A 15,737-nucleotide genomic window follows, 5' to 3' on the forward strand; every position below is an offset into this window, starting at 1 on the left:
GATTTATTTATTTATTTATTTTTAATTTATTCATGAGAGACACAGAGAGAGAGACAGAGACAAAGGCAGAGGGAGAAGCAGGCTCCATGCAGGCTCCATGCAGGGAGCCTGATGTGGGACTCGATCCCAGGTCTCCAGGACCATGCCCTGGACTGAAGTCAGTGCTAAACTGTTGAGCCACCTGGGCTGCCCCATCAGTAGCTTTATAATTGTGCTTCTGAATTGACTCTCTGACATCAAACTGTAATTGAAGTTTTCATCTTCATCTATGGAATAAATCTAAATCTCCCAAAAATAATTTTCCTAAGCAGATTTCCTATTGAAACTTCTCACTTAAATTGTGAAGAAATCATGAAAAAAAAAAAAAAAAGTCCCCTTATTGCTGCTTCCAGACAACAGGCTTCATCCTCATGAAAATCTGTATGGTCTGCTTCACCATCAGCTGGTTCTGCCCTGACCCTTGATCATTCTCAGGGTCTGGCTCCCAAAACTTCCAACTCCCACCGCTTCCTACCAGACACTACTATGGATATTATGTACAAAACATGAAAAAGGGGAATGTTATCAGTTGGCTATTAGTACATTCAAAATTAGAAAAATCATTCTAAATGAACAGTGACTTTGATTTTATTATCTGGTAAAATTATAGGATGGATTATTAATCTGATGTGTTATAGGTGATAAAACAAATAAGCAGATCATTTTCTTCTATGATAGCATGAGTTAGTTACACATGTATTTTGAGTTCAATGTCTTTTACAAAGTACTTAAAAACCATATAGAGTAGCCTGGTTGGATGACACTATAATAGAGGATACCTATGGGTGATTTAAAAAAATAATGTCTGAAGTGTTAACTTATGAGCTCCCATCAAAATGGGGAGAACTTGGGGCACCCGGCCTGGCTCAGTCAGTTAAGACTCTGCCTTTAGCTCAGGTCATGATCCCAAGGCCCTGAGACTGAGCCCCGCATTGGCCTCCCTACTCAGTGGGGAGTCTGATTCTCCATTTCCCCCTGCTTGTGCTTGCTCTCTCTCTGTCAAATAATAAATTGAATCTTTATGGGATGCCTGGGTGGCTCAGTGGTTGATAGGGTGTGATCCCAGAGTCCCAGGATTGAGTCCCACATTGCTCCCCAATGAGCCTGCTTCCCTTCTCCCTTGTCTCTGCCTCTGCCCTTATCTCTGTGTCTCTTGAATAAATAAATAAAATCTTAATTTTTTTTAATCTTTAAAAAAAAATGGGGAGAACTTTATAGGCAAGTTGCAATGCTTTTCATCAATATTTTACTAGTAATGCAGATGAAGAATTAAAAGCCTTCCTCTCAAACTTCCAAATGAATCAAGGCTAACAAAAGACATAGATATAATGATTGATTGTCAACAATTCAAAATATTTCAGATAGATGTAAAAAAATCAAAGAACCAAAGAACAAAACTGATGAGAGATAAATATAAAATCTAACATTTTACTTCAAATCAATTGCATAGGACTTATAAGAACTTCTAGATTGATAGTGTCTCATTTAAAAATATATTTTGGGGGGAGAGTTTCAAAAATATGTTTTAAATGTATAAACCTTAAATTTAGTATAAGGCAATGTTGTAATTGGCCTAGTAAAAATGGTTCAAGCTTCAATTTCATTTTCAAAAACTGTATTATTCATATCAGTTGAGGAAACATTGATGAATTAGACTGTTTGCAAGAAAATAACCAGTATTTTGAGGGATATGGAAATCATATTTTGAGAAGAGTGATTGTTATAAGCAAATTATTTTTAGCATTAAAATAGTATTTCCAATTGTGGTATAAAATAGTATTCTTCAAGTATTTGAAAGGTTAGGTAGACCTATCCAGATTTATGATTCAGATTTAAATTATAATTAGATTTATATGAACTTGTATCTGTTCATATATGCTCAAAGCTTTATACTAATTAAAACATTTCAAATGTAAATTTTTCATATTGAAAGAATGCATTTGACTTGGAATAGTATTAAGTAAAATAATGTATGTGGAACATATAGCACTAAGTATATAGTAAGCATTAAATAAATGTGACTATTAGTATTACTAATATAATATCCTTGGAATTATATTCAAGCATAAATTAGATGATTATTTGTGAGATATGACCATTTTTTTCAGGATGAATTTATTTTTTTATTTATTATTATTATTTTTTTTATTTATGATAGTCACAGAGAGAGACAGAGAGAGAGAGAGGCAGAGACATAGGCAGAGGGAGAAGCAGGCTCCATGCAGGGAGCCTGACGTGGGATTCAATCCCGGGTCTCCAGGATCGCGCCCTGGGCCAAAGGCAGGCGCCAAACCGCTGCGCCACCCAGGGATCCCCAGAATGAATTTAGAACAAAAATTTTTTAGCATAAGTTTATGCTTCTAAGTAAGATTCAGTTATTGTATGGCTTATTAGCCATGTCCCCTTATAGTATCCACTCATCTCCTTTTCACAAGCTGAAACAATGTAGGTTTTTAAAAATCACCTTTTGAGGAAAATGTTGAGTGTATAATTAGAACAGTTTTTAAAAAATTATTTATATTCCAGGTTTAGTACTAATTCTTCAAAATTCAAATAATCACTTCTTCTTTAAGCATTTGACATATATTAATATTGCGTAAAATATTGAACCTACTGTAGTGGACTCTTGATTACCTTAGCAAATGGCAAATAACATAAATATAAACAAATTAATAAACCAAGAACCTTATTTTAATCATTGAAGTAATCATTTATTAAGATATAAATCTTTTATCAGTGCTAAAATATTTAATAAATTTTAATATTACCATTTTCTTTTTATTCTGTAAAAGTCTGTCTCTGTCAGGAATGCTAAAGAATAGAAGAGACTTTATAAGAATTGAATAATGAGTATCCAGTAAATGTTCCATCTTCATTCATATATGAAGCAAGTTTTTATTGATCATGAATCTATGCCAGACAAATGTGGTAGATACCAGGAATATGTCAAATTAAAAAAAAAAAATCACAGTCTTTAGTTTCATGGAGCCTGTAGTCTAGTAGAAAAGTCAGACATTAACCAACGAATCATAATTATTTGTAAAATAACAATTGTCACAACTACTAGAGAAGTGAGGAATGTAGGCCTCTGATAGTATATATATATAAGATTTATTTTTCTAATCAAAGGGGGTCATGGGTAGCTACCCTGAGGAAGTGATAATTGAGCTGATTTATGAATATGAACAAGAGTTTACTTGAAGAATTTTCAGGAAACCCAGTCCATTTAGTGGGAATAGCATGTACAAAGACCATGTATCAGGAAGAAGTGCTGGAAAGGAAAATAGTTCCACATGTAAATGTTGAGGTAGATTGAAGAGAGTCTATCTAAATATGTATGGACTATGTTAAAGAGTTTAATCTTTTTCCTAAGAGCAACACAAATCTATTGTAAACCTTTAAACTATGACAAGGGACAGGATTAGATTTTCTCTATAAAAAGATTACTTTGTCTGTAATGGGGAGATTAAGAGAAGAAAATGCTAGATTTCAGGTAAACTGATAATGAGCCCATAAAAGCAATGGTGAGAGCTGGAAATAATAGAGAAGTGAATGGTTATTAGGATTCCTAGGTGGTAGAATCAACAGTGATAGACAGGATAGGAGGCATAAGATTGGAAAAGATAATGAGACCACCAAGCTTTAAGACTTATGTGAAAAGATACTCATTGAAACAGGAAACATGGGAAGAGGACCGGTTAGAGTTGAACACCATGAATATGGCCTTGGCCATATTAAATTTGAGGTATTTTTGAGACATCTAATAGAAATGTAGTTACATAAATCAGTCTAGACTGTAGAACTCAGATATACCTAGAAAAATAAATTTGTAAATCTGATATATAAATGGGGACGATGGAAGTAATGGATATAAAAGGATTGCCTAGGCAGCAGATCTCAAATGAGAAAAGTCTGTAAGGCCCAAGTCCAGAGGATTGCTAACATAAGCTTGAAAAAAGAACTGAAAAAGTAGTTTATATCATGTCATGAAATCCAAGGAAAAGAATGCTTATGATGGAGAGAGTAGTCACTGTCAAAGGTCAAGAAACCTAAACAGATGAGCACTAAGTTGCGTCCATTTCACTCAGCAATGCAAAAATAAAGAAGTGCTGTGTTCATTGAGTAACAGAGTACTTAACAATATGGGTACGAAAGAATCTTCCAGACTCGCTAGGAAGTTTGGAAATAGAGACAAATCTTCAGAGAAAATTGTAAAAAGGGGGAGAGAAAGTATAACTGGGATTCAGAAGTCATGGAGGGGAGGACAGGCTTTTCTGTTTTTGTTTTTATTTTAATGCAAAGGAATTACAGAATCCTTTCATAGAAAATTTACAGTTGTTAGGATGATGTTTAATACATTAAAAAAAAACAACAGGAGTTTAAATAATTGAAAGGGGGGATTGGTTAATAAGTTTACTGATGGATAGAGGGTTGGGAAGACAGCTCCTCCAATGTAAATAGAAGTTAAATAGAATAGAATAGGGATTTAAATAGCTTTAAATAAGTTGAGAGATAACGGTTAAATAGAATGGGGTATAGATTGAGAGATAGAAATAAGTCTGAATTTTAAACTGATATCTATGTTCTCCACAAAATATCAGTAAAGGTCATCTTCCAAGAGTTGGGGTGGGGGTGTACTGAGAAGATTAAAGGTTTAATGAGGTAAAGATTTGAAAAATAGAAACTGTACAAATGAATTGACATGTATGCATACATAAACAGATAAATGATGAGGAAGAAAGGAAGAAATGGAGAGAGAGAAGGAGAAAAGAATAAAGAGAAAAGGGAAAGAAAGGAAGGAAAGCAGTGAATGAGGAAGGGAAGTGAATGATAACAAATTATCATTTGTTTCTAATAATTTTTGGTAGTTTTGAAAGATTCAAGAAGTTTTTGTGCTATCTTTCTGAATCAGTGGTTCTTGTTTTATTTTTTCTGCTCCAGTAAAATTTCTCTCATACAAGTAAGGATTATCACATATTCATATCAAGCACAATGATCTGCTATATTATTGATTCTGAAGGAGAAGATGAAGTACTTCATCAGAAATAGGAAATCTCAGAAATAGGAAAATATGCGCATATGTTTTTATGTTGTGTCTGAATGTAAATGTACTTGTGCAGTTTGAAAAGGCCATTAAATGATTCTGAGATGTCCTCCAGAGGGAGACTGGGAATTTCTAGCCAAGTATTAAAAGTGGACCAGAATTTAGGAAGTTCTCCATAAAAAAAAGACAGGCAATTATTATGTTTAATAAATATTTTAGCACATACAATAAAATCAATTTCCTTTTTCGAAAGTGCACAGTATTCCTTAGATATCTATTTTCCATTATAGAAATTTGCTTCGTGATACTTAAAAGTATCTATTAGTAGAATCACTGTATGACTATTCCAATTCATAATCATTTACTTGTTAAACAATTATCAACAAAATATTGATGAATATTTACAAATATTCAGTCAACTTGTCAGTAAGTTCTGCCTTAGGTGAAATTTTCTGATTTTAATTTAGTCATAAAATGCTTTAGGTTACTAGTCCGTCAATTAATTACTAAATTACTGATCCATAGTACTGTAATGTCCTGAAAAATTAAAGGCGACTTCTGAAAGCCTAATTGAATCTTGGAGAGATATTTATTCACCATTAGTATTAAGATAAATGTGTCAACTCACAATAATCACACTAAACTTAGGTACCTTCATTTCACAAATGAATAAACTGAAGCTCAGAATAGATAGAACTGAAGATGTAAGGATCCAGGTTAGATTTTCAGTCTGAAAAGACCTGCTTCCTAATATCTAGCTATAGAAAATAAATACGTGAGCTGGAAACAATAATAATTATTTTTCTAAAAAAGTTCATTTTCATGTAGTGTTATTAAATTTAATACCTCTCTATAAGTATAAACTCAGTGTTTATTACTAACATGGCCTTGTTGCAATATAAATAGCGCAATAAAAAACCCACAAAATTTTAGACTCTTTTAAGGTAAAAATTGTCCTAGTTATTTTAACCACCTACCATATGAGTTATTTGGAAAATGAAGAATTTTATGCAATAGGGTAAGTGGTTATGAGGACAGGTTTGGAGTAAGAAAACTGAGCTTTAATATTGGCTTTTATACTTATTAACTATGAGCACTAATGAGTTACTTAATTCTTTGTGGTTTCCCTATCTATGAAATGGAGGGGAAAACACATAATTCATGATGTATTAGAAGGATTAAATAAGAAATTTATTTAACTAATTAGTACTGGGCCAACAGCAAATATATATGGATTGATATATATGTGTAAAATGTATATGCACACACACACACACACACACACAAGAGAGGGACGCCTGGGTGGCTCAGCAATTGAGCGTCTGCCTTTGGCCCAGGGAGTGATCCCAGGATCTGGGATCGAGTCCCACACTGGGTTCCGTGTAGGGAGCCAACTTCTCCTTCTGCCTCTCTTTGTCTCTCTGTGTGCGTCTTTCATGAATAAATAAATAAAATCTTAAAAAAAAAAAAAAAACACAAGAGGTTTAAATTTAGCTTAGAATAGTTTTGAAGCCATTATTACTTCAGACTAGATTTATTTGAACTGGTTTAGCATTCCATTAGGTATGTTACTTTTCATATTGTTGTTTTTGTTTGTTTGCTTGCTTGCTTGCTTGTGTTGGTCTCCAAAAGCAATAAAACCAGTTTCCATACTCACTCCTTCATAAAACAATAATAATAACGTAATAAATATGTATTATAACAAAATAATAACAAAAATGTTCAACAATTTAATATAGTATTTGTCTGGAAGGAGCTTCCCACAGCCTTAGTCATAGCCATGGATCATTATTTCAAACAAAATATATCTTTTAGATATTTAAATGTGTGTTCTCATATCATAGAATTTAAATGTAATTCATTTGTTCTGTGATCGCAATAGTACATAGCAATTTTGCTGTGAGGTTCAAATAAGTAAAATAGAATGTACTGTAGTTTAGAGCGCTATCACTGATACACATTGAAAAGAAGGGTTGTTTTTCCAAGAAAAATTATGTCTCGTTAAGCTTTAATTTTTCATTAAAACATTTCTGAGGTTTATACAGTAAAATCATAGTTGAGACTTTTGGCAAATGGCATTATAACTTAGTGCTATATGAAAGTTCTAACGAACTGCAATGTATTTAGAGCTTAATAATATAAATTCTGATGCAGAGAAGTCTAAACCAAAGGTAAAATGCTAGGTTGAGGTGTCTTGTTTTTTGTTTTTTATTTTAATTACCGGCCTGATAATTTACACGTTAAGAACATAATTAAATATCTTGGAAGAGAAAGAATTCTTTAGAATAAGTCTTACCTTTGCTACTGTGTTAAATATGGCTTTGATAAAATGACCCAAGGAAAACAGACAATTCCCTTCAGGTGTTATCTATGTCTGAAATATTCTTCACTGATTTCACATGCACTGATAATATGAACAAGGTAATTTATCTGACTCTTGTAGAGCAAGGTTTGTAGTAAGAAATGCAAAATTCACACAGAGTTTCCCTCTAAGAAGTCTGTGCAGTGTTTTTTGGTTTATATAAAAAGACTAAAGATGTTGCCTCAGGCATCTATTTTCTTTTCCTTAAGGCAAGCTGAAACATCACAAATCAAATTGTTTTTCACATTGTTAATTTAATATTTTCTCTTTCAATTTCTCAGAGAGCCGACATAGGGATTTCTGCTTTAACTATCACCCCAGATCGTGAGAATGTGGTGGACTTTACAACACGCTATATGGACTACTCAGTGGGAGTACTACTTCGAAGGGCTGAAAAGACAGTGGATATGTTTGCCTGTCTTGCACCATTTGATCTCTCTCTATGGGCTTGCATAGCTGGCACTGTTCTTCTGGTGGGTCTTCTGGTCTACCTCTTGAATTGGCTTAATCCCCCACGATTACAAATGGGATCAATGACTTCTACTACTCTCTACAACTCCATGTGGTTTGTGTATGGATCCTTTGTACAGCAAGGTAAGGAGAATAAATACATTTTATTATGAAAAAGGAATATGTTTCAAAAGCCATAAATTAGTTAAGAATGTTCTGTATCTGACATCAATAAGCGTTCTAAAGGGTCTTCACAGCAATGCTCAGAAAAGAACATTTCCTACTCTTTCCTAGAGGATCTCAAACACAGCAGGTTTCCCACAAAAATGGTTCATTATCTTTTGATGTAGGTTCAATTTCATCAACAAAGCCAAAAATGAATGTCAGAGGTGAGGTTCACAAGAAAGTCAAGATCAGATTTCCCCTCCTCCCCACCACCTAATTTTTTTTACCCTTTCTCTGTCATTCTGAGAAATAGTCTTACTAAGATGAAACAATTTACTACCAGAGCAGATACTGTTTAATTATTTACATATGTAAGACATGCTGAGACTGGTTCTTGGCTCAGAGACATTATTCAATGTATTAAAAATATTTAATGATAATGAAAAAACTTTGATTAATTTAAGATTCGATAAGAAACTTTTGTCTTATCTTTCATCTTAATATTTAATCTTTACCAATGATTTAATTTACAATGTCATGATATTCTAAAGAATGTCTTTGTTTTGTTATTCAATATTTAATCTGCCCTACTCTTTAAAATGTCTAGTTAATTCTTTGACTTTCATCATTTTAGAATAGAGTAATACTTATTGAATTCCTTATTTGAGACTATTGCCATTGTACGAATGAAATAATAGAATACTTAGTGGATCGATAGTTTTTTACAAACCTGTCACATGTATTGAAGAGGAGAAATACGTATCACAGTAGAGATACACGACATGTTTGCCTTAATGTTTGCAAATCTCAATTTTTTTATTCACACTTGCTATTAGATTTGCCATTAAATTTGAGTAGTTGTTCTCAGATGCATACTCTTATTTGAGACCACTGGCCCAGAGAGGGCCGAGGACACAGCTCTTAGAAAAGGAATGGATTAGAGGAGTTTTCAGTGGTAACTGACAAGGTGTAATGAGAAAGACTCAAGTACCATGTATTCCATGCAGTGGTATACATACCAAGTAAAGACAATATTTAAAGATGGAGGGTTTGGTTGACCATGTTGACATTTCAAAAAATCAAGTAAAATTAAGACTTGAAAGATATTTATTGGATTTAAAAATAAACTTGTTGGGATCCCTGGGTGGCGCAGCAGTTTGGCGCCTGCCTTTGGCCCAGGGCACGATCCTGGAGACCCGGGATAGAATCCCACATCAGGCTCCCGGTGCATGGAGCCTGCTTCTCCCTCTGCCTGTGTCTCTGCCTCTCTCTCTCTGTGTGACTATCATAAATAAATAAAAATTTAAAAAAAAAAAAACTTGTTATTGGTTGTATACCAGTGACCATATCTGGATAACCAGTTCCTCCAAACCAACCAAATTTATGGGTCAGAAGTTTAGACAGGACATAGGGAGGATGGCTTGTCTTTACTCAGTGATGTCTGAGTACTCAACTAGACGACTTAAGGTCTGAAGATGAACTCATCTGAAGGCTTGTGCATTTCACTTACATGTCTGGTGGCTGATGCTGGTAGTTTCCGTTTTCTTCTATGTTCTCTCTTCATGGGATGGCTTGGCCTTTCTCACAGGATGGTAGATAATTTTTCCATAGAGAGCATTCCAAAAAAGAGAAAAAAAGAGTCAATGAAACATAAAAATGATGGAGCCCCTAGATGGCTCAGTCGGTTGAGTATCTGCCCTCAGCTCAGGTTGTGATCCTGGGGTCCTGGGATCAAGCCCCATCTCAGGCTCCCTGCTAAGCTTCTCCTTCTCCTTCTGCTGCTCCCCAGCTTGTTCATTCTCTCTCTCTCTCTCTCTCTCTCAAATAAATAAATTAAATATTAAAAAAGTAAACATAGAAATGTTATTGCCTAGATTGGGGATCACAAATTTGTATGATGGTGTGAGTTTTTCTTGCAGGGAAAATCCTGGTTTTGACCATCTCATGACTTTGTTATAAGAATTAAAATGGCTAAAGATTATGAAGTTCTTATATAAAATAACTTATATAAGGGTCACATAATTATTTATCAAATAAAACATAAGAACAAATCAGACTTAGCTGTGGGTAGTTAGGCACATGGAAAAAGGATAACAAGGCAAATATTTTAGATTATTGGCAAGATAATGATTAAAATGGTAGCTCTTCAGGTACATGAAACAATAAAAAAATAGAAAGACCAATAATAATGCAGTAAGAGTAAGATTGGAAAGTAATAGAGGAGTAGTGGGAGATAATAAAGTTTTTGAGGAGGCCAAAGAACAAAAGTGGAAACATCAGTGTGAGGGAGTTTGAAGTTTGTATTTATCAATTCCTGAAGTTAAGATTCGGTAAAGGACTTCAAAGCTGATCAAGGAAAAAAATAATAATAACAAATAATAATAAAAATAAATTAAAAAAACAAAGCTGATCAAGGAACTGTGAGCACAGAGGACTGATTAAACTATTTGCAATGATGGTCAGTTCAGACGGGAGAGAAAAAATGAGCCATGTGCCAAAACTGTTAATATATGAGGAAAAATAGCTAGGAGATGTTGATAGATAGGAGTACTGACTAAAAATAAAAGTTGGTATAGTTAGATATAATTAACCTCTGTTTTCATCTTACTTCTTCCCAATCTGCCCAATTTTCTGCACATGGTTTTAATAACCACTAATATGCAGTTGATCCCCCAAATCTGTATCACCTATTCTTTAATTTTAGTTTTGTATATCCAGCTGCCCACTAGACCAGTCTCTGGATATAGCAAAAGCACCATGAATTCCAACACTGATTCATTTTACACTTTAAAACTTTGTAGCTTCTCATATTCTCTATTCCAGCTGATGCATTACCAGCCACTCAGGTATACAGGTTAGAAACTTTGAAAACAGTTTGGATTTCTCTTTCTTCTATCCTTTATATCCCATAACCAAGTCCTATGAATTTTACCTTCTAAATATTTCTAGAAGTTGAAATCTTGTCTCACCTAGACTGATGAGCCTACACTGCTACCTAGATTTGGCCTACTTCATTTCTCATCTGAACTACAGGAATCTTGTTAACAAATCTTTCTTTTTTCAATTTTGTCCCCTGCAAACATATGCTCCACATACTTGCAGATATATCCAAGTTATTTCTATCAGGGAGAGCTAACTACATAATTCCCATTCTTTAAATATTTTCATGGCTCCTCAATGCCCACAGTTTACAAGTCTGAGTTATTTAGAACATGAATAATATTCCACTATCGGGCTCCAGTCCAGGGCTCAATTCTAATTTCTTACCACTCATGCCTCACATTTAATTGTTCAGTTATTCCAAATGGCTTTTGTCCCTTGGACATAAGACTGCCATCATGACTCTCTGCCACATACGTCTGCTCCTTTCAATTCCTGAAGTGCCTTTATTACTAAGCTGCTTAATCTTTATTTGTACTCTTTGGTTTCATATGGCAAATTGCTATGCATCCTCTAATTCTGGCTGTGATCTTGCTTCTTTTAGGAAATATTTGCTGGGATTAGGGACCATCTTCTATGCTTCTGAAGATATATTTATCATAACACATAAACTATTATGTAATTGACATTTTTTCATTTGTTTCTGAGTCCTTTGAGCATAAAAGTGGCTTACCTTTATAGTCCCTTTGCCTACAGTTCAGTGTCTTGTACATATTAAGTGTTCAATAAATGAAAAATGATCAACTAAATGAATAAATACATGCTAAATAGTTAACTAAACAAAGCATAGTGTTAGTGTTAACTGCAATATTGTGTTTATTAGATTATAATTTGTTCCCCAATGATCTAAACTCATTAAACCTAACAGGAAGTGACTCAGAATGTCTCTACTAGTGTATTTTACTAGGAAGCTAAGATGAGGAACTTATAAATAAGATCTCCAATCTGTTGAAACTTTATTTTTGAGGATTTGACATGCTTTCTGAACTCGGCCTATAGGTAGCCAAAATTTAGAAAGTTTGGGGGCGTATCCAAGAGAAAAATATAAGTAAAATTATCCATATGGTTAGCATGCTTTTCTAGTTGTGTAAACATGACACAGATATCAAAAGTTATAAATATGATAAGCACTTTTTCATCCCAACTAGGTCTTTAAATGAATTGTACAGCCTGTTGGTTGATTGTACATTTATACAAATTCCTAGTGATGGATAATGCTGAATTGCATATGATTAACTACTTCATCTTTGAAATGCTGCCATTCTTCCACTTCCTAACAATGAAAAGGTGAATTTGTTAAAAGGTACAGAAAGCATCTTTACATTTGGATTAAAAAATAAATTTAGAAAAAGCTCCTAAACCCTATGAAAAAAAGAATTAGTCAATGACAGAGTCCGTGCACAGGCATGGAGTTAAAGGTAGTAATAATCTTCAATAAAAATATAGTCTTTTTAAGAAGTACAGCTGTTATTCAGAATTACAGTCTTTATTGAGCCACTAGACCAGGTTGAATAGGGATAAAAAGCATTTCATGTATTATCAGATAAATTTCTGAAAAAAAGACTTTAGGGATAGGTAAAAGAAAAATGTTAAACATGTGTCAGTTGTTTACTAATTCTGATTTTTAAAAGTCTGTAACTTCAAAGCATTCTGGAAAAATAGTCAGGGAATCCAACTGTGCAAAAGCAGTATGGCCCATTATAGAGATAAACCTACTACATCTGTTTGGCTGAAACATTAAAGCTTGTGAATTAGATAGTTAAATGCATGAATGAGAGACCAATTTTATGCAAGTTTTGTTGTCATTTTATATCCTCCTTTATTTCCATGTCTACATGCATCTCTCTGCAATCAACATACTTAAACAACTAGGGTTTGATTTTTGAATATCCCTTATATTAGCTTTATGGGCAGTGACTCTTAATATCATCTGGGCCTGGGGGGTGGGAAGCCTCTATGACTTTTTCACATATGTGCTTGTATACAATTTTTTTTGCTGTTTACTTGCAAAGGAAAATTTCAGAGTTTGCTTCAGATGCTTTTGTCTGATTGTAGGAAGTATAAATATATATAGTCACAGAAAACATTTGAAGCTATGACATGTTTATTTACCAGCAAGCATTTATTAAGTCCTTAACTAAGAGAGCACCAACTATATGCCAGGAACGGGAAGAACAAAAGGAAAACAAGGAATAACCACATTAACTGATTTCCTTACTATGTCTTGGGTATGCTGTATATCATGCCCAACCTAGATGTTCAGAGTATGGTCATAAATAAGAAAGACACAGTTCTTGCAGTCTTGCTTGGAACCATCTAAATGGGCCATAGCCAAATGGGACCATAAAAACCATTTCCGATGAGAAGAGCAGACAGCATTATTGGAAAGAATAAAGAAGGAAAATTCCTTTGATAGCTTTCTTAAATATCAAACAGCTCCACAGATGCCAGTGATTAATAGAAAGGGGGCCTTTAGGAATAGTAGAAGATAACTTGATGGCTGATGTGCAAGAGTTAACAGGAGAGGCAACCCACAGTGTTTGAGATCCCAGGACAATTTTTGGAAGAAAATTAAGAGCTCTTTCCACTGCCAGATGGATTGTAGTGTTACAGAGAATTACAACTTTCTCATTTTCACAAAAAGAAGAATCATTCTATCGAATTAGGCAACTAAAGAGATTGTTGATGAGAGAGCATCTCTTTAAAACTCTGCATAGAAAAATAACTCAAAAAAGACATCCATTTTAATGGTATAGATATAAAATATACAAAACTTATCAATTTGCTGGTTGCAAAACCCCAAAGGATACAAACCTTGTAGTGTAGTAGCTAAAGCCATTCCTTTGTAATGTTATCTGATATTTCACATTCAATTTGAATATAACAAGAATGATATTGGCTAGCTTTGTTGTTTACTGACCCTAATGTACATGGGGAAAATGAAAGTAATTCCCAGTGACAGGCTAACTGGACTATAGAGACAAATTTCTTTCTACGTTCTGTTCTTACAGACATTAACTCAAAAAAGCTCTATGTAATTTTTATTTAGGTTCAAAAAAACATCTCTGTTGTTGCTAATTATGATTGGCAGTCCTTAACTAAGAGAGCGCCAAACACTCTGAGAGCTGTCATATCCACTTGAGAATTTCCCCCATGCTGATTTAAAACATGACAAGGTGTTCATTTCCTTCCATTTTATCACCAGAATTCACCACTAAAGAAAAAAAAAAAGTTGAACTTTCACGTTCTCAGCTGCTATTCTCAGTCTATCCTTATGAGTGTGGGAAATGAGTAATTTGTATGATGGAAAACAATGCAGTGATCCTAAGATTGGAATCCAATGGTTTACATTTCCAATGAACTGTACTGAGCTCCTAAGCAATTATTCCATGAATTATATGTATGTAATATACCCCTGAATTTCATTTATTCTACTACCAGCTCCTCATGATTTGAGCCAGACAATCCTTTCTCATGCTAAACTGGCTTTTGCAGAATTGAAAGTAATCAAAGTTTTGAGGCAAAAATCAGATTTCTACTTATATAATGCTTATCAAACAAGAACTGTTTAAAACATTTTCTAGACTTCTGCAGACTGCTTAAGAATGTATATTATAGAGACACCTGCGTGGCTCAGTGGTTAAGGGTTCCAGGTTCCTGGGATCAAGTTTCGCATCAGGTTCCCCTTCTCCATTTGCCTATGTCTTTACCCCTCTCTCTGTGTCTCTCATGAATAAATAAATAAAATCTTTGAAAAAAATGTATACTATAATTAAAAGCATTATTTTATTATTTAATGAAACAAAGGAGTGGTTTTCTGCAAGCCATAAAAAAAACTAAAAAGTGATTTTAAGATATTCTGAGTTGTTTTCCCTCCTTCCTCAAGTGCTTTAAGAAAAAAATAGTTTTTAAAATCTAAATTTAAGTTATCAAAAAGGAGGTATCACAGGTCCTTAGAAATAATAGCATTGATATCATAGTAGTACTCAGTATTTGCAGTACCATGTTACAAAACCCCTCAGCTTAAGTCATAAGGATTGGGTCAGACATCACCAAAGATAAATTTATTCTAAAGATAATTTAGGATTGATCAAAGTTAAACTATGGGGATCAGAAGACTATAGGTGGTAAAAACAAACAAACAAACAAAAACAACAAAAAATACCCTATAGATGGCACTAGAGACCATCAGTTTAGAATATAAATTTTGAAATTCCATTTTTGTTTGACCTGAATCCATTTTCCCCTTCATCTATAAATATGTATTTAGAGGTTTAATAGTGATGGTTATATTTCAAAAACTGTGGGAAACTGATCCCTGCTTTCAAAAACAGTATCAGCATACTTTGAAAATTAAGACTAGCATTTAACCTGGTTCTAAGATGCATACTTATAATCCAACTATAATGTCTGGTTTACAAAATTGATGAGTAATAAAGTCCTGTGATACTTTTGTTAAATACTCTTGAATGTGGCATAGCCCTTACTTTAATGTTTCACAATTTGAAGGCAGCAAAACTACAATGTGTAATATAAAGTATAAATTCACATTACATATCTTATCATATATAATAGTGTCCCTTATTTGTAAGCTACATTTCTTGATGACAATTGTTCGTTTTTTTAAGATTTAACAAAAGATCAAGCATGACCCATATTTCCGTGGACGCATAAAATTGCTCTTTGATTTGTGGCTGTGACCAAAATTTATAGTCTCTTTATATTTACAACTCTGTC

The 15,737-nt window shown here is 33.7% G+C and overlaps 1 protein-coding gene across 3 annotated transcripts in view; it reads left to right on the top strand.

Moving 5' to 3' along the window:
* The window catches only part of GRID2 (glutamate ionotropic receptor delta type subunit 2), a 1,467,015-nt gene that overhangs the window by 1,158,682 nt on the left and 292,596 nt on the right, over positions 1–15,737 (top strand). For all 3 annotated transcript variants that reach the window (XM_025424636.3, XM_025424645.3, XM_025424626.3), the window contains exon 11: positions 7,727–8,039. In XM_025424636.3, coding sequence (XP_025280421.1) covers positions 7,727–8,039 — 313 coding nt within the window. The remainder of the gene's footprint in view (positions 1–7,726; positions 8,040–15,737) is intronic.

Source organism: Canis lupus, chromosome 32 (genome assembly GCF_003254725.2).
Source record: "Canis lupus dingo isolate Sandy chromosome 32, ASM325472v2, whole genome shotgun sequence".
NCBI lineage: Eukaryota > Metazoa > Chordata > Mammalia > Carnivora > Canidae > Canis > Canis lupus.